The sequence below is a fragment of the Mustela lutreola genome, chromosome 2 (genome assembly GCF_030435805.1).
Source record: "Mustela lutreola isolate mMusLut2 chromosome 2, mMusLut2.pri, whole genome shotgun sequence".
Classification (NCBI taxonomy): domain Eukaryota; kingdom Metazoa; phylum Chordata; class Mammalia; order Carnivora; family Mustelidae; genus Mustela; species Mustela lutreola.
The window spans coordinates 117918407-117942155 of record NC_081291.1 but is presented as its reverse complement, the minus strand read 5'-3'; the positions used below and the strand labels follow the sequence as shown (position 1 = coordinate 117942155).

Here is a 23749-nt window from a genome sequence, read left to right as displayed (position 1 = left end):
AGTGGGTCCTTTCTCCATTATGACTGGTGTCCTTATAAGAGAGGGTCACGAGAAGGCAGAGACATAAAGGGAGAGGACTATGGGACAATGGAGGCAGAGATTGGACAGATGTGCCTATAAGCCAAGGAGCACTGAAGATCACTGGCAGGTCACCAGCAGGCGGAAGAGGCAAGGGAAGGATTCTCCCCTCCACGTCTCAGAGGAGCACGACCCTGCTGACACCTGGATTGCCCGCATCTAGCCTCCGGAACTGTGAGAGAAGAAGTTCCTGTTGTTTTAAGCCATCTAGTTTGCACCTCTGCTGTGACTTCCCTAGGACCGAATACAGCCAGGAAGCCCACCACAATCCTCTTCTCAGACACAGCAGCACGGAGGTGTGGAGCCTGCTCACTGGGAAGCCCACCCATCAGGTCCTCTGCGGGAAGACTCAGCAGACACGGGGGCAGGCCTGACATTCAGCGCTCCTAGGCCCATCCCACCAGAGGAAGGAGCCTCGAAAAACCAGGCTATGGGTTCCAGATATATAAGGAATATTTACACACACCAGGAGGTGGTATACATACACATTAAGGCACACCAGACCGATCTCAACAGGGAGCTCAGTCAGGAACAGAAGAAAACACACGCTCATTAGAGAAGCCAGATGGCTCTGAGTCTGATCCACAAACAGAAGTGAAAGCAAAGCTATGCATTCACAACATCAGAAGTTTTGGCTGGGTGGATGGAGAGAGAAAGAAGTCATCTGAACAGGAAGGCACGTATTTTTAGTGGTCAGAACTCCTGGGGTCCTAATGTCACCAGAAGTGCATTTTCATCTTTGGTCCTTCCTATTTTCTTTTTAGCAGTATTCTCAGCTTGCCTTTTGGCCGTGGCTAAAAGGGGGCGAGAATCTCTCCGGGAGCATGAGAGGATACAGGAGTGACTCCCTGACCAGTGGGAAGACACTACTGCACCACACCGTCCCACCAACCCGATGGGAGCGTCCTGAGCAGCTCGGGGCCTCCGCTGGGCACCCAGGACCCACAGACTTCCTGCTAAGGGGAGCTAAAGGAGAACTCAAAGTAGTTATTCAGAAATACGGACTGGGTTTGGCCTTTAGTTGTTAAGTGTAAAAAGAGGTAGAAAAAGGCTAGAGGTGGGAAAAGAGACACCGCGGGGAGGAGAGTAAATGAGAGGGACTCAAGAGAGCAGCAGAGAGTGTGTGACTTTTTTTTTTTTTTAAAGAGAAGGGAGGACTATGCGAATCTAGAAGCAGACGAGGAGATTTTGAAGATGCAGGAAAAAGAAAAGTAACAAACGTCAAGGCCCCCGGGGCGCCTGGGTGGCTCAGTCATTAGGTGTCTGCCTTTGGCTCAGGTCATGGCCCCATGACCATTTTTTTATTTAAAAAAAAAAAAAAAAAAAAAAAAAAGGTAAAATAAAAGTCAAGGCCCCCAGGGAAGTAGGCTTCGCTCTGGTTGTTGGAAAGACGGAGTACCTTCCAAGGTTGTGGTGGAGAGTGGGTACTGTGAGAACTCCAGGAGGTGACGGAGGACACGCTCTCAGGTATATGACAGCACCCACAGCCAGGGTTCAAATGCCTATCTCTGGGCAAAGTATCTCACCTCTCAGGGTTTTGCTTTCTTCCTCTATAAAATCGGCACAATAACAGTACCTCCTTCTTGGGAGGTACAATTAAAATGATTACAACAACATCTGCCACATACTAAGTTCTCAATAAGCTCAACGACTTCCGTTATTGTTGCTCTTTAGAACAATGCTGTCTGGCACAGATTGACCTTTCCCCTTGTTTTTTTGTTTTTAAAGATTTTATTTTATTTATTTGACAGAGAGACAGCAAGAGAGGGAACACAAGGGGGAGTGGGAGAGGGAGAAGCAGGCTCCCACTGAGCAGGGAGCAGGGAGCAGGTCTCGATCCCAGGGCCCTGGGACCATAACCTGAGCCAAAGGCAGATGCTTAATGACTGAGACACCTCGGCACCCCTTCCCTTGTTTTTTAAAGATAATTTTTTTGAGAGTCAATTTAGGCTCATAGCAAAACGAGAAGAAGATAAAGATTTCCCATCTGCCTTGCCCAGAATGGCTTAGCAAATGTTGGATAAAACCTAGTGTTCTTGATTAGTTATTCTAGACTTCACATTACTTTCTGATATTGAGACGAAAAAGCTTTTGGGAAATTCCAAGTTCCACAGAAAAAAAGACTATATATTAAAAAAAAAAAAAAAAAAGAAAAGAAAAGAAAAGGAGGAAGGAAAAGAGAGAGAAAGAAAGAGGAAGAATGAGGAAAGGAGGCCTCCTTCAACAAGAGAGTAATTCAGAGACAACGGTGAGACCTAGAGATTCTAAGGAATCAGCTGCTTCAAAGTTAGAACAGCTTCCATTCCCTCTAGAGGGCTAACTGCTTCTGTCTGAAGGGGTCTGGACCCAGAATGAACCAAAGTAGAATGGGTCAGTTGTGCTCAGTAATTTTTGCTGTGATTTTGACTTGGGAACAGAAATATTCCTCAAAAGTTTAAAAAAAAAAAAAAAAAAAGTAATGGGCAGATGGAAAGGGAGTGAGGGCGTGTGACTAGGAAGAAATGAGAACACTGCTTCTTGTAATGAATGGCCACCAAGCAGAGATGCTCCGGGTGATGAGAAGATGCCCGGTCTCTATACGCAGACTGAGACTCACGGACAGAGTGACAGCTGAGAACGACTAGTCTTCCTGAGAGGCAGATTAACCACCAGCCAAGGTGAGACTTAAACTGTCCCCAAGGATGGAATGACTCCAGCAGGGGCTGGTTTGGGCAGAGGAGAGGAATCTCAGAAAGCACAGGGTCCTCTGGGGAAGGGAAAGGAAGGTACTGCCAAGGCCATGAAAGAGCAAGGTCAGCGAAAATGTTTAGGGTTAACCACACAGGCCAAACTATGGAAAGAGGCCAGATGTCCACCAACGGATGAACAGATAACGAAGATGTGGTATATATCTACAACGGAGTATTATGCAACCATCAAAAAATGAAATCTTGCCATTTGCAACAATGTGGATGGAACTAGATAGCGAAAGTAAGTTAATCAGAGAAAGACAATTATCATATGATCTCACTGCTATGTGGAATTTAAGAAACAAAGCAGAGGATCATAGGGGAGGAGAGGAAAAAGTGAAATGGGACAAAACCAGAGACAGAGATAAACCTTAAGAGACTCTTAATCTCAGGAAACAAACCGAGGCTTGCTGGAATGGAGTGGGGTGGGACGGGGTGGCTGGGTGATGGATACAAGGGAGTGTATGTATTGTGGTGAGCGCTATGAATTGTGTAAGACTGATGAATGACAGACCTGTACCCCTGAAACAAATAATACATTATATGCTAATTAAAAAAATAAAAACATATATATTAAAAAGAATGTTTAGGATCAGGATAAGAATAAACCTGTTGTCTTAGAGGGCAAAAGGGCAAAAGGCACAAGAAACGGACTAGCTGGATAAGGGAGGGCTGGATGAAGCTACTGAAATGGACTGAGAGTCCAGCTGGTCTAGGGAGCAGTATGGCCCCAAATGATCTGGCCTGTGATTCAGATTATATTTGTATGATAACAAATCAGACATTTTAATCTCATTACCTTAAGTTTTATTTGATTTTGGTTTTACCTTGCTTTCACTTTGAGAGATCCTTATGTTTTTTTCTTTTTAAAGATTTATTTCTTTGAGAAAGAGAGAATAAGTGGGAGGGGCAGCAGAGGGAGAGAGAATCCCAAGCAGACTCTGCACTGAGCTCAGAGCCTGATGCAGGACTCGATCCCATGACCTTGAGATCACAACCTGAGCAGAAACCAAGAGTCAGAGGTTCAACTGACTGTGTGACACAGTCGCCTTGAGAGTTCCTTATGTTTTAACTGCATGTTGATATCTCAAGGAGGTGCGTCCACCCTTACTGCTGGCTAATGGCAATAAAGACAGTTTCCATGTTCAGGGTCTCCGAGAGACCTCTGAGAAATAGCCGATCTATACTGCCCTTGCCTTGTGAAACTGTTTATAGCCTTTCTAATTTTCTAAGAAAAGCAAAAGAGCACCAAAAGCTGAATGTTCTTTGGGATTTTTATGAGACCTGAGAGGATAAAGGGAAAAAGACGGTAGGTCTGGGATTTAATTTGTCCTCAGGCTCTACTCCTGACTTAAAAAGACAAAATTACAGCTGGCAGAACATAAAACTGGTATGATTTCCTAAATTTGTACAGTTGACTGCCCAAATAGCACTCTGAGCTCAGTAACTAAAAACCCTGGGCAGCAGCATACCAACTGTAAACTTGTCCATCAAGCAGCGTCATGTCTCTAGAGCTGGTAACAAATGGCTCCGACTCCCAGGGAAGCTGCACTTCCCTGACTTTCTACGAACTGCGGTTGCACACGCCAGCAGGTCAGTTCTTAACCGTCAATTCTCGTATACACGCTGCCCAAACAAGCACTTAACCATTCACTCTAGAAGCCCCTGATTCACAGCCCCAAACGAAGAGCTGTGAAATTTACAAACGAAAAGTAAGGCTTCTTGGTGGCAATGTATTTAAGAAAGTCAAGTTCAATACATTGCTTTTCTTAATTCTTTTCCAAATGATAAATAGAAAATGGTTTTTTTGTCCTGAGCCAGAAATTATAAGGCCAGTTAAATTCTCAAAGACATTCTTGTGGCATCTAGAAATGGGAATTTACAGGAGAGAAGAGCAGATTTGGCAACACCTCTTGACTTCTTAATTTTAAACCTGAGTCTTCAATAAATTCTAATTCTCTTCTGACATCTGTTTGACCTTGTTATCTCAGGACCCAAAGAGAATGACTGAGCATCATCAACAGATCCAATTTATGCTGCTCAAATTCATTAGTGTTTAGAGAAAATGCCAAAATAATACACCCAAGTGTGTGGACCCTACAATTGGGTTGGTGAGAATTCACTCTGTCTACCAAACCTCCTTGAATCATGAGTTCAGGTGCTATTTCCAAAGAAGGGGAGGGGACCTAATTTTAAAGATAAGTCCATGGTTACTCGAAATTAAGTTGGTACCAATTTTTCTGAAGACTGCTAAAAATTAAAGAAATTTAATTTAATTAAAAAAAATAGAAGCCCAATCTAGGTCAGCTATATAGTTAAAGGTATTTTTAGTTCAAAAGATAAGCAACTTGAATAGACATGTACAGGAATTATAGAAACCCACTGTTTCAAGGAGGCAAAAGCTTAAAACTAAGGGTGAGGGTAGGATAAGGTATAGGGAAAGTCAATGGGATTAAATATATGTCTTTTAACAGGTCAAGAGGAAGAATCTTAGGAGCGCCTGGGTGGCTCAGCTGTTAAGCGTCTGTCTTCAGCTCAGGTCATGATCCCAGAGTCCTGGGATCAAGCCCCAGTGGGGAGTCTGCTTCTCCCTCTCCCTCAGTTCTTCCCCCTGGCTCATGCACTTTCTCTCTCGAATAAATAAACTAAATCTTAAAAAAACAAGATGGGATAGGAGGGAGACAAACCATAAGAGACTCTTAATCTCACAAAACAAACTGAGGGTTGCTGGGGGACAAAGGGGTGTATGTGGAGACGGTGGCTGGGTTATGGACATTGGGGAGAGTATGTGTTATGGTGAGTGCTGTGAAATGTGTAAGCCTGACAATTCACAGACCTGTACCCCTGGGGCAAAAATACATTATATGTTAATAAAAATAATTTTAAAAAGGAGGAATTTTATCTTAGGCACCCTGGCAGATTTCAGAGAGAGAGAGAGAGAGAGAGAGAGGCATCATTCCAGAATCAGAATCAAAGGTGGGGCAAGATACTGTAACACAGAAACCCATGAGCGGTAACAATGCCTGAAAACCGCCATGAGAACTGTAAGTTGGAGCACATGTAGGACAGATGACAATACGGAGTGGGAAAGAATATAAAGGGTGATGGGATGAGGCTGAGGAGATGCTACTGTTCACTGTCACCACGTGCCAGGGTTGGTGATGACTGCATAATTTGTGGAACTTCTTCATTCTCCACAATGACATCCCTTAGTAGTGTCCCCATTTTACAGATGAAGGAGTGAGCTTAGGTTCGGTCAGATGACTTGTCTGAAGTCACAGAGCAGAGATCTGAGCCCAGATCTCTCTGACTTCTTCACCACATGTGGCAGGGCCCTCAGCCCCTGTTTGGTGGAGCTGCCCCTTCCTTCTGCAGGGAGAAGTACACGGTGGTGGGAAGATTCCTAGCCTAGAGGTCCCTTGATCTCAGTCCTACATGGACGCTCTCCTGTGCCCACCTGGCTTCAAAATGCAGAGCGGAGCCCACGGGTGCTCGGGTCCTCACCTGACGGTGCCACTGAACAGCACTGGCTCTTGAGGAATAATGGACAGCTTGCTTCGGAGGTCAGCAAGGCCAATATCACTGATTCTCACGCCATCGATCTTGATGCAGCCTCCAGATAACTCCACCAGACGGAAGAGGGCCATTCCCAGAGAGGATTTCCCTGAGGAGTCAAAAGACATGCAGAAAAGTAGCTCAATGAGCAAATTTAGTGAAAAAAGAAATTGGTTTCAAACCTCCACCACCACCCCGAGCAAAAGCATCCATTTTTCTAGTTCTATTCAATTATTATTTCATCTGATTAACTAGGATGATGCAGAAAGTGATAGCTAGAAACAGAAAAAAAAATACACTGTATATACAAATATATACATTTAAATCACACAGCTTCGGCCTGAGGAGTCTGAGGTGCTACCACACTTTCACGAGAGTAAATTAGAACAACGCCTGCTTTTCACCCTGCAAGTGGGTACACAGGCTTTCACACATCTCAGGCAAAGTGAGGAGAAAAGAGTTCTTAGAACCAGCAGCTAGGAGCAAACGGGAGGATAAGATGTTTTCTCTCTCTCCTGTCCCCTTACCGTAGGTGAGAGAGAAGCAAAACAAGACCTCCTACCGTTCTTGCATAAGCACACAGGGAAGGAGTAAATATGTGTTGTAGTTGACTCTGTCATGATAAGAACTGTATAGGAAAGTGGGTCTGAGGGGCGTGTGGGTGGTCCAGTTTGTTGAGTGTCTGCCTTCAGCTTGGGTCCTGATCCTGGGTCCTGGGATGGAGCCCTGCTTTGGGCTCCCTGCTTGGCAGGGAGTCTGCTTCTCCCTCTGCCCCTCTCCCCATGCTCATGCTTTCTCTAATAAATAAAATCTTAAAAAAAAAAAAAAAGGAATCACGATACTGTAAAAAAAAAAAAATCAAGTTGTTCCACTTTAACAAAAGATGCTAGCCGGGCTGGAAGATTTAATAGTTCTCTGAATCTGGACTACCTTCGCACTGATGGATACGCTAGTAAGAGAGGCCATGAAATCCTTGTAGTGATGTCCTTGACTATGGCCACGTTAGGGTAAGGGTCTAAAAGCCTCTGAAAAAGCTTGTTAGGGTTAGAGTTTAGATTTTGTAAGTCAGGCTATTTAAATAACTACTCTATTTTTTCCTGCTTTTCTCCTGTAACTACTTATGGCTTTATAGACTCCCCTCCCTTTTTAAAAGATTTTATTTATTTATTTGAGAGAGAACATGAGAGGGGGGAGGAGCAACAGGACAAGCAGACTCCGCACTGGGCATGGACATGGGGCTCAATCTCATGACCCTGAGACCATGACATGAGCCAAAACCGAGTCAGATGCTCAACAGACTGGGCCACCCAGGTGCCCCTGGTTTAATGAAGTCTTAATGAATAGCTCAGTCTGTCTTACCTGTGTTAAGGGGAATCACAGGAGAGGGACATCAGTCAGAGCTTTCAGGAGAGCAGGGTACCCCTGGGAGCCAATGTAGTAGAGGGAATTTGAGGGAGAAAGCAAAGAAAGAGCTTTGGGAACAGCCACCTTCCTGGACTAAAAATTCTCTTGCAGTGTAAAAACCCTACAGATATTTTATTGTTCTGACATGAAATAATTCCTTCAAACAGGAAGCAGGAAATGGCTTTTTCTTCTCTTCTTAGCAGGTTCTTTAAAGTAAACTGGCCAGAAAAGATACAAGAGGTTTGGTTTTATTTTTAATGGTAAGAAACAATGCTAGAAGAGTTTTGACAAGGAAGCAATGAGCCCCAAAAGCTGATGAGAAGTGAACCAGAGAGACTTCTTATACCAGGTGAAGTGGTCAGTAAATGAAAACAAGCCTCAGTCTTTGAAATGTTATTCGGGAAGGAAAGAGGGAAGGAAATGAATTACTCAAATCCTGACCCTAGAAATCTAAAGAGCATAGAAGTAATAGGATTCTTAAGTGCAAAGTAGAACGCCTAAAATGAGAGCCAATTCTCTACTTCTTTGCAACTGATGTCAGATCAAGAAAATAATTTCTGTCTTCAAAGAACACAGGTTCCTTTTTAGAGCTACAGTAGTGTCCGATAAATACAAGGCAACACTGGCATTATGTCACAGGCGACTTACATCTTTCGTGTGTTTTGACCTCACAGAAATAAGGATATTCACTGCAGTACTACTTGTAATAGTGAAAACCTGACAACCTCAGTGCCATACAACTGGAGATTGGTTAAATAAAAATTGTGGTACCTCATAAAATGGAATTTTATATCCTGCTGCATAGAATTCATGTCACAGGCTATTAATTGACATGGAAAAATATTTGGTAGATTTAAAGGCAGGCCATGAGACAGTGTGTGTAAAATGACCCCATTTTTGTAAACATATTTGTTGACAGAAAAAGTCTGACAAGGAGCACATCTGGCTCAGTTGTTTAGGTGGCTACTGTTGGATGAGGTCATTATCTCAGGGTCTGGGAGGATCTCAGCAGGGAGTCTGCTTCTCCCTGTCCCACTGTCCCTCCCCCTGCCTGTGCTGTCGCTCTCTTCCAAATAAATAAATAAAATTTTAAAAAAAATTCTTTTTTAGAATTAAAAAAGATACAAGATATCTGACAAGATACCCACCAGAAAATATTAACAGCAACTATCTCTGGGTAGTGGAGTTATGGGTGCTTTTCCCCTTTTGTCCTTCGCTATATACTCCAATTATTTTGCATTGAGAATGTATACTTTTATGACCAGAAATAGCACTAAGTGTAACAAAGGCAGGGTTGAGAATACACTGAAAAAATTGGCTTCAGGGAGACCTTAGCCATCACTCATTAACATGGGGCTGATTTGAAGGCATGAGAGGGATATTCAATAAACAGTAAATCATGGGCCCCACGCTCAACTCTGATAGGTTCCAATATTTCTCCAGAGGCCTTGGCACACTCTTACCTGATCCGGTCCGCCCCACGATGCCAATCTTCTCCTTGGGTTTGATCGTGAAGGATACTTTCTTCAGAACCAGAGGGAGATTTTCTTGGTACCTCATTTCTGCATTCTCAAAGCTCACCTCTCCTTCCTGGGGCCAGTCAGGGGAGGGAGCCTTGTTCTTAATCCTGGCAGGTGCTTCCAAAGAGAGAGTCTGGGGAGACAGAAGTGGCTGGGTCAGACTGACCAGATTCTGTAGGAGCTGCAAGGCTTTCAAAGAGAAGTAACACCCAGACAGCCACAGCAGCCACACAGAAGCAGCCACTACCCTCTTTCCTTCCCATGGAAGATGCCCTTGGCAGTAAATGCTTATCACCACTAAACCACACAGAGTGCAATGGCGACTAACTACACTTTGCAGTTTACAGTGGCAGCTAAGCAGCATCTTGGGGAGGGCAGTGGCCTTCCAGCTGTCTTCTGTCTTACGGAATTTCTCCACAAAACTATGGTCTTGGAGGCCAAGGGTGTGGCATGAGGCCTTCCACAGCTCCTCAAACAGACCGCTTTTTATTGGAATTCTTTCAGAATACTCTACTTGAGACAAGATTCCACCATTTGAAAGCCAATGGCCTAAACCCAAAACCCAAAGGAAGGAAACTACTAATTACTGAACATTTCATCAGATCCTGGCATTCTGACATGTCAGTCACCCCAGGAGACATGGGCTCAAAGCCCAGTCTGCCACCAATCACTGTGTGTTCTCTGGACAGATCACTTCTTCACTCTAGGTCTTAGTTTCTCATCTGTAAGTCATGGGGACCAGATTAGAGAATCGTGGAAATCCATTTAGCTTTTAAAATGTTGTGTTCAATGTGACTGCTTGGGTAGTTTTTGTTACCAACAGTCCCATCTTGCAATGTTTGAAAATTCTCTGGCAACTAATCACGGGACCTTACAGCTTCCTAGGGCAGTGAAAGCCACTGGTGGTGGCGCTCTGGAAGGGGTGGGGGTGTGGGACAGGGCAGGAGGGTGGGTGGAGACTGACGTCATGAACTCCAAACTGGAAGGGCTTCATGTTGGCAGAGGCATCCAGGTTGGGCACTGGCGGTGAGAGCCAGTCCTCAGAAATGTGATTGGTTTGTGCAGGGTCCCCTCTGCTACAGCTGACCATCACCCTGACCTCTTTAGCAAGAGACTCTCACCAATAGCAATATTAAATCAAACACTACATACACACAGATACACCCACATACTGTCTACAGACATGGGCATTGGGCAAAGAAGCCAATGGATAATAAATAAAATAAAATAAAAATAAAATAAAAGGAACAGCTATTAGCAGATATCTGTCTGCCATGGATAGCTATGTGTCATTCTTTCTGAGACTAAGAAAAATTCGTAAGTTTAAGCAATGTCTTACAATTAATGAGGATCATTGTCAAAACAGTTCAGGGAAGCATGTCTGCTGGAAAATGCAGTTTAAATGATATGCTAGTTCTCAGCGGAAAGGGTAGTTTTTCAAAACGATGTCTCTAAGTCAATTATTTGGAAATTGGGATATATTCTTCTCACATAAACCATAATCTAAATGCTGATAAGTCTTTCGGCAGTTCACAGAATATGTAACTGCTCTGAACTGAGTTACCCTTGAGACCCTTAACTACTTGTGACTCTGCTTCTCTCTTCAGAAAACCACTTTCAGTGTCCCAGCTAGGACATGACCTGCCCGCAAGGTGCTGTCCTGAGGTGGCACCGAAGGGTTACCGAGGGAAGGTGGGAAAAGTCAGTTCATCTCAGTATCAATGAAATTAGCTGGTTTCTGAACCAGGAATGCAGTTCAGAATTGGCCATGGAGCTTCCAAAACGTCAGATGCCTGGGTCGATGGTATCAGATCAGATTGACGGTATCAATCTCCAGAGATGAGGCCCGCGTCTGTCTCTACCTAGAGTTCAGTGGGGGATACCGACAGCCATCCTTGGTTAAGGACAAGTGAACTAGGGGCCCTTGGGGGCTCAGTCTGTTAAGCGCCTGCCATTGGCTTAAGTCATGATCCCGGGTTCTGGGGTGGAGTCCCGCACTGGGTTTCCCGCTCAGTGGGGAATCTGCTTCTCCCTCTGCCTCTCCTCCAGCTTATGTGCTCTCTGTCTCTCAAATGAATAAATAAAATCTTCAAAAAGAAAAAAAAGAACAAGTGAACTAGAATAAGATTTTTAAAACTACATGGTTTTATAGGGCATAAAGAAAATGAACTACATTCTTAGACACAATTCATAAAAACATTTAGAAAGTCTTAAGATAATCTCTTCTCCATTGCACACAGGCTGAAGAGACTGCTGGTCCTCGCCTGTGAGAAAACAAGCATCCTCCTTGCACCTCCACCTGAGGCAGCAAAAGGGTAAAAGGACCCCACAAAGGATCAAGATCACAGTAAAAGGCTCTCGCATCCTGACCTTGATGTAGTGGTTGATCCTCTCCACTGAGGTGAAGCGGGCTTCTGTCTCAGATGCCAGTCTGACAGTGAACTGGAACAGCCCGGTTAACTGATAATGGAAAGCAAAATCCAGGAAGGAATTCATTATGAATACATGTCAGGCCAATGCTAGAAAACCTCTTCCACCTAGGGGATTACAGCTCAATACCCAAACGAGCCGGGCACCTGCAGCAGCTAGTTGAACAGACTGAGTCATTCTCAAAATGTTTAACACAATGGCCATTTTCCCCCAATCAACAGCAATTCTCAGTGAAGGCAGGTGGCATTGTGGGACTGCTGGCACTGACCCCCCCCCCCCCTGCCTCTGAGGGCTTTCCATCCATCTTTACACTTCCAGCACACACATCTGCAGCTGAACAACTTCTGGGCTTCCTTCTGAGCAGCCCACACCTGCTCGGGCAGCCACAACTAATGGAGAGATGTATTGCCCTGAGACCAACTAGTGAAATGTAGATTTCACTAGTAGGGCATCTCAGACTGAGGACCCTGAACCCCACTACAGAGAACACATATCCTTCCCTTTCCAGTGATCAAGTAATTCTATATAACTTGGACAGACATCTTTGGGAATCTGCAAAGATACATGAGCTCTTCTTGGTTTTCTTTGCCTACTTACTTGTTTTGGTCTTTCTAATATGGAAAAATGTCAGACATATACAGCAGTCAAAAGGACAGTATAATGAACTGCATGACCTTAATAACCTGTCAACTTAGAGACAATATTGTTTCGTCTATAGCACACCACCCCTCTACATCATGGGAAAGCAGATCCTAGACATCCTATCCTTTCAACCTTAAATCTTTTAGCTTGCATCCTTCTAACATATAAAGACTCTTTAAAAACATAATACCACTGTCCAATACCATGATGACATCTTAAAAATTAGTAATAATTCCTTAACATCTTCAAATACTTAGTGCTCAAGTTCCCAACTGTTTTCTGAGCTATTTAAAGAAATAGCCATAAACCATCCTTAGCAGCCAGGTCTTGGTTTTCTTTGATCCCGGGTTCTGGGGTGGAGTCCCGCACTGGGCTTCCCGCTCAGTGGGGAATCTGCCACAGTTTTGGGAAACAGTTTTGGGAAAATCTGGGGCCTGAAAATAAAATGCATTTAAGAAGCATAATGAGAACACAGTATTTCTAAGAAGACAAGGAAGAGGCCAGAGATGAGAGGGTGGTGAACACAGAAACCTGTAATTAAAAAACCATTTTCAAAATTGTGTTTATTTCTAAATAAATGGCACCTATTTCTTAAACATGTGTAACCGACTTAAATCCCTTTGTTCCTATATACCACTCATACCTCTCTCCCATCTTCCCCGCCCCGGCCAAGTCCAGGCTGTCACTAAGAAGGCAGGTGGGCAGAAGCTCTAGGAGTCTCAAAGGCGAGGGCAGAACCCCCTACCATGCCTCTCCTAGGCCAGCACAGGACTCCAGTGAGCATAAGTTCCACCCCGAGACTGACCTGGACGGCATAGGAGATGGCAAGACCAGAGTAGGCGGGGGGAATCTGCCCATGCATAAGAACGATCATCAGCCCAGTGGTGGTGATCAGGGCAATGCTGATCAGGTCCAGCCGCACAGCCAGCCACCGCATTGCACACGTGAACAGGAAAAAAGGACCTTGGTTGTTATCCAGGAGCTCCTGGTACCTGTGAGGGCGACAGAACACCTGACAGGGAAACAGAGTACCACAGCACCCTGAGAGCAGGTGACGTCCCAGCTCTGGTGGGAATTACGGATGGAGGGACAACCTGTGAGTACTTCCTGTCTGTCATTAGGAGGAGGATATGGAAATCAAAGGATTACAGAGTATTCCAGGCTCCGCACACAGGAACGACTTGGGGTTTTCTAGTTTTACCCCTTCAAAGAAACATGTTCCAAGATGTTAGGGAAAAACATGTTAATGACAGAATAAATGCACAGGGAAAGGAGACCAAATAAGAGGCTGGCTAAGCTTTAGAAAAATGTCTTAGGTCAGGGGTTCCTTCCTCAAGGAGACAGGCTACACAGGCAAACTGCAGAAATGCCCTCAGACCTGGAAGATAAACTCGAAGACTGAAAATGGCGAAGTGGAAAACGTCTGCTGATGCACTGTTGTTGGGCAAAACGGTACTTGTTTCCAAGGCTGTGGAGCACAGAACCACAGCAAAAAGACCTGGATAACCTCTGCCACTGAAGGAGGGAGACACGACTGTCACCAGGGGTCCTAGAGAGTGGATCAGACCCCATCCAAAGGCCTGGGTGTCACATACACATATAGTTAGAACCCCAGAGCAGGAAGTCCTGCCAGGCAAATGTATTTTGTTTAAAAACAAAAAACAAAAAACCTCTCTTCCTCTTTATATAAGATATTTGGAGAAAATTTAGGAAATGCAGTAAAGAAAATATAGTATTCTCACCACTCAGGGTTAACAGTCTGCCACATCTTCTTCCAGCATTTTTTCCAATACACTTAAATATATGTGTGTGTGTACATACACATGCATGGAGTCTATTTTACTGTTCTTCTCTTAAAGCGAGGATTATTTTTCTGAGTCGTTTAACCTGAACTTTTTAATTTAAATTTGATTATTAATATAAATGCATTAGTTTCAGAGGCAGAGTTCAGTGATTCATCAGTTACATATAACATCCAGTGCTCATTACATCATATGCCTTCCTTAACTTAACGCCCATCACCCTGTTACCCCACCCAACTCCCCTCCAGCAACCCTCAGTTTGTCTCCTATGGTTGAGAGTCTTTCATGGTGGGGCGCCTGGGTGGCTCAGAGGGTTAAGCCTCTGCCTTCAGCTCAGGTCATGGTCTCAAGGTCCTGGGATGGAGCCCCGTATCAGGCTCTCTGCTCAGCTAGGAGCCTACTTCCCCCCACCCCCCACCTGCCTCTCTGCCTACTTATGATCTCTCTGGGTGTGTTAAATAAAAATCTTAAAAAAAAAAAAAAACATCTCTCATGGTTTGTCTCCCTCTCTGATTTCACCTTGTTTTATTTTTTCCGCTCTTCCCCTATATGCATCTGTCTTATTTCTTAAATTCCACATACAAGTGAAATATAATTGTCTTTCTCTGACTGATTTATTTCATTTAGCATAATACCCTCTAGTTCCATCCATGTCGTTGCAAATGGCAAGATTTCTTTTCCTTTTTTGATGGCTGAGTAATATTCCATTGTATATATACCACATCTTCTTGATCCATTCATCTCTCAATAGACATCTGGGCTCTTTCCATAGTTTGGCTATTATGGACAGTGCTGCTATAAACATTGGGGTGCAGGTGCCCCTTCAGAATACTATATTTGTATCTTTGGGGTAAATACCCAGTAAAGAAATTGCTGAGTCATACTGTAACTCTATTTTCAACTTTTGAGGCCCTTTTTGGGGGGGAAGGGGAGATTAAGAGAGCAAGTTGGGGTTGGGGAGGAGGGACAGAGGGAGAGGGAGAGAGAATCCCAACCAGGCTCTAGGCCCAGCAAAGAGCCAGACGTGGGACTTGGTCTCAAGATTATGACCTCAGCCAAAATCAAGAGTCAGACACTCAACCGACTGAGCTACCCAGGCACCCCTAAACTAAACTTTCTATTCTAGATTTTCTTTTTAAAATTAATTACTTAATTTTTGGAACAGACATCAATTAGCTTTTGGAATAGATAATATATACATAGGATAGAATATCTATATGGCATAAAAAAGTTTTACCTAGAGAAGTCAGTTTCCGTCCTGCCCATGGAGCTATTCAGTTCCCCTCTCCAGCGGCAACTAGTACTTCCTGCATATCCTTTCAGACATGTTCTAAATGTTATAGGTACAAACACATATGTAAAAGGGAATATACCACATATGGTATGTGTGTGGTATGGTAAAGTGTGATGACATAAACATACTTTGTACCTTGCTCTTTCACAAATGTATTTTAGAGATCGTTCCTTATCAGTACCTATAGAACTGTCCCATTCTTTTTTAAGATCTACCTATTTGAGAGAGAAAGCGTGCGCACGAGTGATGGGTCGGGGCAGTGAGAGGGAGAGAATCTCCAGCAGATTCCCCATTGAGCACAGAGCCCAATCAATGCAGGGCTCGATCTCACAACCCTGAGATTTGAGCCGAAATCAAGAGTCAGATGCTTAACCCACTGAGCCACCCAGCCAGGCCCATCTCATTCTTTTTTTTTTTTTTTTTAAAGATTTTATTTATTTATTTGACAGAGAGAAATTACAAGTACACTGAGAGGCAGGCAGAGAGAGAGAGAAGGAAGCAGGCTCCCTGCTGAGCAGAGAGCCCGATGCGGGACTCGATCCCAGGACCCTGAGATCATGACCTGAGCCGAAGGCAGCGGCTTAACCCACTGAGCCACCCAGGCGCCCCCCATCTCATTCTTTTAAAGGTCCACGTAATATTCTATATGGGTGGACCAGAGCTTATATACCCAGCTCTCTCTGGAAGGACATTTAAGTTAGTTCCAATCTTGTTAATACAAATCTCCATAATGACTATGTACATAAATGTCTCAACTAAATAATATTCAGGAGCTAAAATATCAGTCTAATGTCAATGACCATCACTGTTCCAAAAAAAAAAAAGAAAGAAAGAAAAGAAAAGAAAACCTCCTTCAAACATGCCATTTGGAGCCCAAAGCCACTAGACTCCAAACCTATGTTTTTGTCTTCTCATTTGCTTAGAAAGGAGTTCCAGCAAGTGAGTGAATTTTAGCTAGAGACCATTGTACCAATAATACTCTCAGTAATGAGCTTTACAATCTCCAACTCTGGCCTTATAGGGCCTCTTAGACTTATTCAATGCTGGGATGCTGACTCCCCTTTGCACCCTCCGGCCGCCATCAGCACTGACCTGTGCAGAAATTCCTGCCCTTTGTTGTAGGCATGGATGGTGGCAAGGCCCTGTATGCTGGATGTGATGTGGGAGAGGAAGGGGGACTGTGTGATATTGTCCAGACGTTTCAGCTCTCGAATCAGGACCCTAGAGAGAGAACGAGTTCTGAGTCACAGCGGTAGACAGACAACCCTGGCTTCATCCCTGGAAGACATGAACATCTCTTGTTTACCTGGAAACAATGTGCAGAACTGAGAAGAGGATGAAGAGGGGCCCCACCGCCACCAGGAACCACGGGAAAACCCCAGCGATCATTCCAACACAGAAGAACACAAGGATGACATTCTGGATGAACATCTCGGCCTGGAACGGCAGGCGTACATCGACTGGGGAGACAACAAGGGAACAAATGTCAGACAGCTGGGATCTACACACAGGAAAAATGAGACTGCAGTTTTTAAAAAACACAAAGAGGTTCCACGAACTATCTGAACTGTATGTGTTGTCTTTCAAAGCAGAGAAAAATCTAGAAACCTGGTTGATCTAATTCTTCTTGTCCCAAGGAAATCTAAATGATCTTTCTCCCCAGGCCCTCTCCTGGGTTAGTAGGAGGCAACCCAACCCCTTTAAACGATTTTCTCTTTAAAAGTAATATATGTTTGTTGTAAAATATTTGGAAAATAAATATGCAAGAAGGAAACACAATTTTTAGTCTTATCATACCAATAAACTGCTGTAACACTTGAGAAAGTTTTTACTATGGAAAAATTTAAGCATACACAAAAATCAAAAGAAGAGCGTAGAACCTTCAAAAGTTACGAACATTTTCTTCATTTCCTCTGGACTATCTCCTCACTCCCCACCTCCCCCTGCCTTTTTTTTTTTGGCTGAAGTATCTTCATGAAAATCTCAGACATGTCCTTAGTACCGATTTTTTTCTTTCCACCTTTTCTCCATTTATTTGAGTGCCTGTGTGTGTGTACACATTAGTTCTGTAGATCAGTGATGGTTCTGATCCCTTGTTACCTCCGGCCACAGCTTTACACTGGCTTTATCAGCATCTAAACAAATGCCCCTGGAGGCAGCCCACGGGTGATAGCTAAAAGCATTACCTTGAGGCTGAAAAGATCTGGGCTCAGTTCCCAGTTTTGTTATCTAATAGCTGTGTACTTTTGGGCAGGTTATTTAATCTTTCTGGACATAAACTTTCCCCTGTATTCAGTGGGTCAATCAATACCCATCCCACAGGGCTCTGGTGAGGATGAGGATAATGTATCTAGAACCTCTGGCATACGGCTGGTTACACAGGAAGCCTACGGTAAATGTCAGGGGCCATCACTATTATTCTGGGCTATGAGAGGGAGCTGAGTTCTGGTGCTCGCACAGCCCATGCGGCACCCAGAAAACCTGCCAGAGGTTGTAAGTGTCCAGGAACCAACGTGCTACCCCCAAAGTAAACATGTTTTGGAATCTCAGATCCTCCCATACAAAGTATTTATGCCAACTCCAGCCTCGACTTGTTTTCCGCTTAAGTGAGGTCAGATGAGAACTTAGATGACAGGTGAAAATCAAGTGGGTCCTTAGCCCAAGTACAAGCTGCAACCTGGAGAAAAGTCTAAAACTAAACTGGTCCTGGTGTGGCCCCCAGCAGAACGTAAGGATGGACAGATGGGCATGCCTGGAGGGTCATCTAGAAGGCTGCAGAGCACAGGGAGCTACAGCTTGTGGCCCAGCACACAAATGAAGCCATGAGAAATACCTTCATCCATGTCTTTGGAAAACCTGTTGAGAATCCTCCCCGTGGGGGTGGTGTCAAAAAATTTCATAGGGCTTCGAAGGATCCTTCGGAAAAGTTCGTCATGTAGCCGGGAGGAGGCTCGCAGTGTGCCCTGAGGAGTAGAGGACAAAGTGATCAGGGCCCAGTGACCCAGGGACTCTCCAGACTCAGCTCCTGTCTATCCAGGTCATAGCTCCAGGGGACATGCCCTTGCAAAGCTGGAGAAGGGCAAATGGTCACAGAAGCAAGAGGTGGGGACTCAGAAGAGGCTGAGGCTAAAGGGATACAGGTCACTTCAGCTAGGGCTGCCCTGCTTCAGAGGGGCTCCCCTGCTCTGAATTAACCTGAGAGAAGCTGACCACAGTCACTAGGGAGAGTAGACAGAGAAGCCACCACTGCATACCTTGACAAAGACAACTCCTCGAATGGCTTTCAGGATCAGCATGACGACCATGGAGAGGGCATAGATGCTGGCATAGTACTGCATGCGAGGGTTGTCCTTCATGCTGCCGCTCACAGACGTCTTGTTCCCATGTGTCACTGTGGTGTTCTGTTTGGAGGCAAGGCTCTGTGAGGCAGGACTCCTAAGGACAGCCAAGAACTCCTTCTCAGGGTCATTCTCAGCTCCAAGGAGGGGCAGGATAATGGCAGTGGGGCCTGGCTGTGGTGAATGCAAGGCAGGCTTTGCCCCTCCACTTCTCTTTTTTCTAGTGGAGGAGGGCAGATGGCCTGCAGGTGTCCTGCTGCTAACGTGAATTGGTCAGGGATCAACTATCCTGTGAGGCCACATGAGGGGCTCATTTTTTCATCCTGGGTAATCCTCACTCATGAGTTCTTTCCAGCCAAAATTAGAGCAGTTTCCCCAAGAAGAGGCAGAGAATACAAAGGAACAGCCACATCCCGAGACATATAATTTTCCTATTAACAAGGAACCTTACCCCACTTCCTTGTTTGATCCAGTAACTCAACCACCAATTGCTGAAGGCGGTGCTGCCCACATTCAGCATGAAAAGGGATATGATGACCAGGAAAGCCAAGGGGCCCCCCGCGGCCTGGATATAGACACCATACACTGACCAGGGCACTGAACCCTGCCCCTTCTCTTCCAGTTGCACCAGCTGCCCTAGGTAAGGAAAAAACAAAACAGAAACATGAACTCAGCAGGAAAGAGCTACTTTTCCAAAACTAAGTCACCTACAGAAGCGCAAAATCAAAGAAAACCTATAGTTTCACATGGGTCTATATTAGAATTCTTTTATCCTTGCTAGAATATTCTTCCACTGAACATTTACTAAGCACCACTATGCCCTGGGCCCAGGATGAGGCCCTGAAGCAGCAGCAAAGACCGTTAAGACCATGTCCCTGCCCTTAAGGTCTGGTGGATTGTCCTTCCGCAGTCCGGCAGGACACACAGATAAAACAAACACATAATGGCAAAAAAAAAAAAAAAAAAAAAAACACATAATGGCAATAAAATATGCTAAAATGCAATGCTGGAGATGTATGCAAGACAGCATGGGAACACCCAGTAGTACCTAACCTCTTGGGGGAGCAGTTTCAGAAAAACTTTCTGCTCTCTCTATGGTCTCAAAAGGTATGCCAGCTCTGACCCGGTGGGGAAAAGGTGGGCACTGCCCCAGAAGTGGGAAAACAGCCAGCCAATTCAGCAAGGCCGGACCAGTAGTAAGTGCACCTAACAGGCGGCAGGAGACACGGTTGACTACAGAGGCTGTGGTCAGAGGACAACGGCATCTAAACTTCATCCTTCAGACAAGAACTTCTTAGGAGAATGGACTACGCGTGTGTGGAGGTTTGAATCCCAGACTACAGATCTCTGGATGGTCGGAGAAGTCTCGTCCACGCGTCCCAGTGCCCCGTACACTAATGGCATTTTCTACATGTGCACTATTAGGACCAAGATAAGGAAACGCTGCTGTGAAATGGGAGGCCCTGAAAGACTTCCCATGGGAAAGTGAGTTGGTGGGTCTCCCGTTTTTAACTAGACCTCTCAGCTGTCTGCATGGGGGACAGATTTAAAAAGATGCATCTCTAACACTCTAGCTGCACGATGGTGGGGCTAGAACCAGGGTCGTGGCCCTGGGGTTGGAGGTTTGGAGGTAAATTCAGGCCATCGTGACTGGCTGAAGAGGAGAGAGAGGCTCAAATGGGTACCTCCCGAGAGCTCCCTAGGTTGGAGGGGGTAGTCAGGTGACTTAGGCTGATGGACTAACACAGAGAAACAGCCCTCCAAAAAGCCAGAGTCTCTGTATCACGGGCAATGTCCAATTATCTTGGAACAAGCTTCACGTGCCTGGAGGACATGAAGACTTTTGAGTATCCAGGTCAGGGGCTCTGTGGATGAGAACAAACGTTCCCTCAGGGTTCTACTACTGATGCCAGGGACTTAGATGACTCAGCCTTCTGGGCTGTTTTGCCAGTGTACAGGTATCTCAAATCACACCCAATTCAGAATTTCCTGCCGGGTTTATGGAAAGGAAGGAGAGTGGCGGAAAGGAAGGAGAGAAGCGGCTAAATCAGGAGGGTCAACTGCTCCCACCAAACATTTGTGTGGTTTCAAGAACAGGAACTGAAGACAGGCCCTGGGCCAAAGTCCGGATTCCTAATGTGAGGTGACCTCACAAAAGAGTTTCACCACAGGGCTGTGCTCTTTGTTCTTTCCCTCCAGGAAACTGATAAGTGCAGCCGAAAATTCACAAAGGTGAAAATGCCTGAGGCATTATAAATAGTTTTCCTAAGTCTCAATATTTGCTTTAGTTGATAAGATAAAGGATTTAAGAAACCTGGAGCCAGACCTCTGGCCAGTGAAAGCCAAGCAGTAAAAAGCTGTGCTGTAAGCTGAAGCCTCATCAGAAAAAGCCAGGAGGGTATCATTCTAACAGGGGAGCTACTGAAGATGGAGGCACTGCTGGTGCCGGAACATCTCTGCTTGGACTGGCACTGACTTTTATTTTATTTTTAAGATTTTAATTTTTTTATTTACTTTTATTTTGTAAAGATTTTATTTATTTATTTGACAGAGAGAGATCACAAGTAGGCGGGGGGTGGGAAGCAGGTTCCCTGCTGAACAGAGAGCCCAATGCGGGGCTCCATCCCAGGTCCCTGAGACCATGACCAGAGCCAAAGGCAGAGGCTTAACCCACTGAGCCACCCAGGTGCTTCAAGATTTTTATTTTTAAATGATCTCTACACCTGACGTGGGGCTTGAACTCACAAGGGTCGCTTGCTCTAGTGACTAAACCAGCCATAGACTGGCACTGAATTTTGTTTTTTAAGATTTTATTTATTTATTTGAGAGAGAGAGCATGGGGGGGCAGGGGGAGGGCGAGGGGGATGGAGGGCAGAGGGAGTGGCAGTAGCAAACTCCCCACTGAGCAGGAAGCCTGATTCGGGGCTTGATTCCAGGACTCCGGGATCATGACCTAAGCCAAAGGCATGATGTTTAAACAGCAGAGGTGAGGGGCACTCCCCACCCTGCCCATGCTTGCTCTCTCTCTCTGAAATAAAATCTTTTAAAAAAATAAATAAATAAAGAGCACAGGTGAATCACAGGAGGATGGGTGTACCTCTAACCATCATGCCATTTCTCCTTACTCAAGATGACTCAGCTATGATCACAGACACAACCCACAGTGCATAGAGAAGGCAAAATATTAAATAAAGGTCATTCTTAACTGCTTTGGTCTGTTTAAGCAAACAGAAGGGGCCTCATGATCTCCCATTATACAAGAATTTATTATTCCAGAAACACAAGGCCAGAGGCTCCACAACACACAATACTGTCAAACATTATGAATTACCACATGGCATACTTTCCGATAAACTTTAATGACAAATCTAAAATCTCATAAAAGGTCATTACCTTCCTCTGGCTTCACTGCTTTCTCCTTCTTTACTGATCCTGTTTTAGGACCTTTGTCTTGTGATTTCTTCTGTGAACCACTGGTTTCTTTTTTCGAATTAATCTAATATTAAAAAATAAAAGTGTCACTGGTTACAATATGGCCATTCAGACCAAGGTCCACAGGACATACTGGAGAGTCATCTTCAAGATGCTGCTATTCTTTTTTTTTTTTTTAAAAGATTTTATTTATTTATTTGACAGAGAGAAATCACAAGTAGATGGAGAGGCAGGCAGAGAGAGAGAGAAGCAGGCTCTCTGCTGAGCAGAGAGCCCGATGCGGGACTCGATCCCAGGACCCTGAGATCATGACCCGAGCCGAAGGCAGCGGCTTAACCCACTTAGCCACCCAGGCGCCCAAGATGCTGCTATTCTTGAGAAGAGATACACCCAACCTCTTAAAAGGGCCACTTTCTTGTGCTTCCTCAAGTCCTTCGGTCCTTGAGAGCTGGGTTCCGATCCTGTTATTTCATCGACATTGCTCTTCCCAATGCTCTCCTCCCCTCCCAACTTGCCCAAAGTATTAGGGCTGGGGTCATTTCCTTTCCTCTCATCTCTGATCTCCACATCACTAAATCTAATCATACATCTGATTATTTCCCACTGCTACCACAGGATACACTGAAACTCAGCCTGGTTTTGCAAAACCTCCACATTTTGGCCCTAGCCTACCTCCATAATTTCCTCTCCTATTCCCGTGGCTTCTACTCTCCAGCCACACTGAATTTCACACCATTCCTCACACCACACTGCCACTCCCCACTTCTGGGCCTCTGTCCACCCTGGTTCTTCACTTGGAATGCCCCTCCCCTCACCCTAACTCAGTTACAGTTGTTTCCCATTCAGAGGGAGTCAAATCTTAAATCCTTCCTGAGGCAACTTAGACTCCTGTAGGATGAATTCACAGCTTCTCCTGTTCTCCCAGGCACTGGGTTTGGACTCTGTGATAGCATGTTGCTGCAAACGTGAGCTGGTGTTACGGTTCCCTGTAAGAGCGTAAGAGCACCAGTCTTCCCTAGGAGACCACGAGCCCCTCAAGGATGAGATGACATCTGACTCATGGTGGTAACCAATACCAGCTCTAGCACCAAGCACTGCCCACAATAGGGCATAAAGGGACTTCATAAACATTCACCAGATTGAACCTAAGATAATTGAGACTACATGCTCCCATTCTCAAGTTCTTATTTTTATATAAAAAATTCCCTTAATATAGTTCACATTTATTTCTTAAAAGATTTTACTTTTAAGTAGTCTCTACACCCAATGTGGGGCTCAAACCTATAACCTCAAGGTGCCTGGGTAGCAGAGTCGACTGAGCATCTGACTCTTGGTTTCCACTTAGGTCATGATCTCAGGGTCATGGGATCGAACCCCGAGTTGGGCTCTGTGCTCAGTGGGGACTCTGCTTGGGATTCTCTCTCCCTTTCCCTCTGCACTCTCTCTCTCTCAAATAAATAAATCTTTTAAAAAACAAAACAAGCCTACAACCTTGAGATCAACAGTCCCGTGCTCTACTGACTAA

General features: G+C 44.9%; 1 protein-coding gene across 3 annotated transcripts in view; it reads right to left on the bottom strand.

The window, feature by feature from the left end:
* Positions 1-23749, bottom strand: part of ABCC5 (ATP binding cassette subfamily C member 5) — an 87471-nt gene that overhangs the window by 9228 nt on the left and 54494 nt on the right. For all 3 annotated transcript variants that reach the window (XM_059163332.1, XM_059163333.1, XM_059163334.1), the window contains 10 exons: positions 22186-22288; positions 19244-19428; positions 18709-18855; positions 18288-18417; positions 16761-16914; positions 16547-16675; positions 13164-13350; positions 11657-11746; positions 9230-9419; positions 6312-6471 (listed from right to left, as the gene is read on the bottom strand). In XM_059163332.1, the coding sequence (XP_059019315.1) occupies positions 6312-6471; positions 9230-9419; positions 11657-11746; positions 13164-13350; positions 16547-16675; positions 16761-16914; positions 18288-18417; positions 18709-18855; positions 19244-19428; positions 22186-22288 (1475 nt within the window). The remainder of the gene's footprint in view (positions 1-6311; positions 6472-9229; positions 9420-11656; positions 11747-13163; positions 13351-16546; positions 16676-16760; positions 16915-18287; positions 18418-18708; positions 18856-19243; positions 19429-22185; positions 22289-23749) is intronic.